This window comes from Eucyclogobius newberryi, unplaced genomic scaffold, assembly GCF_026437365.1.
Source record: "Eucyclogobius newberryi isolate DKJ021-1_F unplaced genomic scaffold, fEucNew1.0.hap1 SCAF_10, whole genome shotgun sequence".
In the NCBI taxonomy this organism is placed as follows: domain Eukaryota; kingdom Metazoa; phylum Chordata; class Actinopteri; order Gobiiformes; family Gobiidae; genus Eucyclogobius; species Eucyclogobius newberryi.
The window spans coordinates 18,392,091-18,395,322 of record NW_027315724.1 but is presented as its reverse complement, the minus strand read 5'-3'; the positions used below and the strand labels follow the sequence as shown (position 1 = coordinate 18,395,322).

General features: G+C 41.5%; 1 protein-coding gene across 1 annotated transcript; it reads left to right on the top strand.

Moving 5' to 3' along the window:
- Window positions 1-2,165: 2,165 nt before the first annotated feature.
- On the top strand, window positions 2,166-3,029 carry LOC140369261 (lysophosphatidic acid receptor 4-like). Its single transcript, XM_072456543.1, has one exon. It carries the CDS (start codon window positions 2,166-2,168, stop codon window positions 3,027-3,029), a length of 864 nt encoding a protein of 287 aa, XP_072312644.1.
- The last annotated feature ends 203 nt before the right edge of the window (window positions 3,030-3,232 follow it).

Genomic DNA, 3,232 nt, shown 5'->3' with positions numbered 1-3,232 from the left:
TGATAACACACATTAAAGCAGTTTAGAGCATTTAGAGCGGTGAAAAGAGCTTAAACTGTTGGATCCGATCGTTTCTATATCATAAAACCTTATCATAAATCAATAGTATTCCCATCATCTCAACGTATCAGACTCTTTCTTCCAGGTTTGCTGACAATAAATTGCTGTGTAATGAGATGCCGACAACGCACGGTTTTGTCTCGACATGCTGCGAAAAAAAAGTTGTATAAGTAGCTTTAACTCGTAGCATTTTCTTGATAATTCACTCAAAAACATGTTTAAGGAAGCTTGTTAACACTTTATAATACTATTTCTTATGTAGCCTTACTAAAGCATGATATAGTCTAAATTCATAAGGGCAAAATCGAAAACACTTAGTTTATTATCATATTTATTATGTAATGTGATTTTTGCCATCTAGGTTGAATGTTTTTTTTTTTTAATAATATAATGCATTTCTATTTAATAATTGACATACATTGAGGTATGCACCATGGTGTGCAGTGACACTTTAATTCCAGAAAGAGGGATATTTTTCGTCGACGTAGCAACAGCAACAGCAGTAATAGTAATGGTACAGCACAGAACATGAATTTCTTCCGCTTAAGTGTTATCTTTTATTCCATTACATTATTATATAAGATTATTTCCTGGACGTGGACAAAGCTGACGGCGGATTAATGCGTAAACCGGCAGTAAAAACACCACGCTCAACCACACCAACGGATTCAGCTGTTGAAAAGCTCTCATAATCATATCTCACATTCTTTTCTTTCGCCTGCTGAAAATGCGTGCCGGAGGTCAAGGTCAAACGCACAGTAAACGGTACGCAATCAGAAAACCTCTAGGTTCCTGCCGCGTGTTCTGCAACTCCTGGAAAGAGGCGACGCCGATGAACTTACGAAATACATAAAACGGTCAGCTCGAGTTTCTTTAATAACCCTGTTTCTCCGTTACCTCTCTGTATGCGCAATGATTATCGCTCATCTTGCATGTGCTGTTTGGGTTACAAGGTACAAGACATGTCGCGTCCCCTTTTTGTCGACTAATCGCCGCACAAAACGTGTCTTTAGTCAGTAAAGAATGTCTTGGGTCGACTGCAGCGCTGGTCGTCATCGTGGCTCTCGTTATGAGTGAATCTGTGGAATAATGAGCGATCGTATTTTAGCGTAAATACTGTGTGTCGAGCCGTCACAAACTGGAAGTAGCGGTGCCTCTGGGCTGCGTAAAAACATGCATAACATTAGCTCAGCGGTGACACACAACATTGAACTCATTTGTGTATTTTATTGACTTATTTTTGTCAAGTAAGCAACCTGTTAAGAAGGCTCGGTCACTTGTTACTGGCAACCCTGGCTATCTACCTTTCCAAATATATCAATCAAATCAATCAAAACGTATTTGTATTGAGCAAAAAGGCGCTGAATGAGAAGAACAAAGTGCGAAACAAAAACGTGTTCAGTTGTTACCGAATGGACAGAGGTTGCAAATGTATTGTTGGACTGGAAGGTGTAAAAATCTAAGCGTTAACCATGTTGTTCGTCATGTTGCCTGTGGCTTTGCTGAAATGAGTAAGTTGTGGTACAAATGCAGAGTAGCTTTTGCAGACGACGTTTCCCACAGCAGATTTACTGTGATTTCCAATAATTACTCATTAGTCACTCAAAATGTTCATTATGACAAATCTATAATCAAGCATTTGCAATAAGATTAAATTTTGATGCCTCTAAAACTCTATAAACTATATATTATCTCAGTCAAGACGGGGCGATATGACAAAAAATATAACCTATTTCCCCCGTATAAGGGATCAGTCCAGATTATGGATTTAATTCTGTCATTAAAAACAAGTAAAAAATGTCTTTCAATGTTGATTTTCTGACCATAAACAAGGCAGACTTTTAATGTCATGCTAAATATAGCATAAAACATAGTCATTTTCCAAAGCTGTGTTTTTGATATCGTTGGAGGACTATACGAAGCACATGTTAGTTTTATGTCTGGCCCTGTGTAAATTCCTCTTTCTGAGTTTTCAACATCTTTACTTCCTGTCTGCTTTGTTGACGTGCGGCACGTGGGCGGAGCTGTTGCGGTCACATTCTCAGCTCTTCATTCAGCCACCTTCACTTCGCCTTCACAACCTTGAGCGAAAGAATGAGGCGAGAATGTTCAACTCTACAACAGAATCCAAAAGCACGACCTACGCTTTCATCTTCGGGACCGTCATCGCCGTGGGTTTTCCCCTCAACGCCGTGGCACTATGGATCCTCCTCCGGCGCCACAGCCTCAGATCCCCGAGCGCCGTTTTCATGATCAACCTGGCCGTTTCGGACTTGCTCCTCGCCATCTCGTTGCCGGGGAGGGTGTACTTTTACGCCACGGGGACCTGGCCGCTGGGAAACTTTGCGTGCAACTTCGTTACCATGCTTTTTCGCAACAACATACGCTCCAGTTCCATCTTCATCACCTTCATCAGCGTGGACAGACTCCTGGCCGTGGTCTATCCTTTACGATCTCGTCACGTGAGGACCGCCTCGAACGCCGGGAAAGCCGCCGGTGTGGTTTGGTTGATTGTGCTGCTCATCAACATCCCCGAAAGTATGACATTGCTGGCCGACTTAACAGCCTTCAATAATTCCGTATGCTTTGAGTTTCGCGATCTACGGATAACGATAACGCCAGTAAACTATTTCCAACCTGTTTTAATCCTGACCTTGCTCGCGGTCAATATAGTCTCCACGCTGATGGTTTCGCTGACTCTTAGACGGCGTGTCAGCGTCTCGGCCAAAGTGGAAAACAAAGTCAGTGTCATGCTGATTTTTGCGATGAATCTGGCGATGTTTACGATATTTTTCTTGCCGATTTCGTTGGTCATCTTGTTCAAACACTTCAGAAAGGCCATAACGCCGCTGCTGTGTCTGGCGAGTATAAACTGCTGCTTGGATCCGCTGCTCTATTACTTCTCTTTCGATGGATTTTGGAAGAAGAAAGAGGAGGGAGAGCATAGTGTTTTTCAGACTTATAAGTGATCTGTTCTTCTGTATCTACCTCTGTATCTACCTGCGTTGCACCAATGAAATTTCCCCATGTGGGACAATAAAGGAATATCTTATCTTATCTTATCTTATCTTATCTTATAGTTAGAGGAACAGGTCAACGTGCTATTTACCTGCAAATGTGAATATGTATACTTATGAATAAATGTGATTTGTACTGTCATTTTGGTCTTTTT

Excerpts from the sequence above, each read along its gene's own strand:
- LOC140369261 (XM_072456543.1), top strand. The coding sequence starts at position 2,166 with ATGTTCAACTCTACAACAGAATCCAAAAGCACGACCTACGCTTTCATC.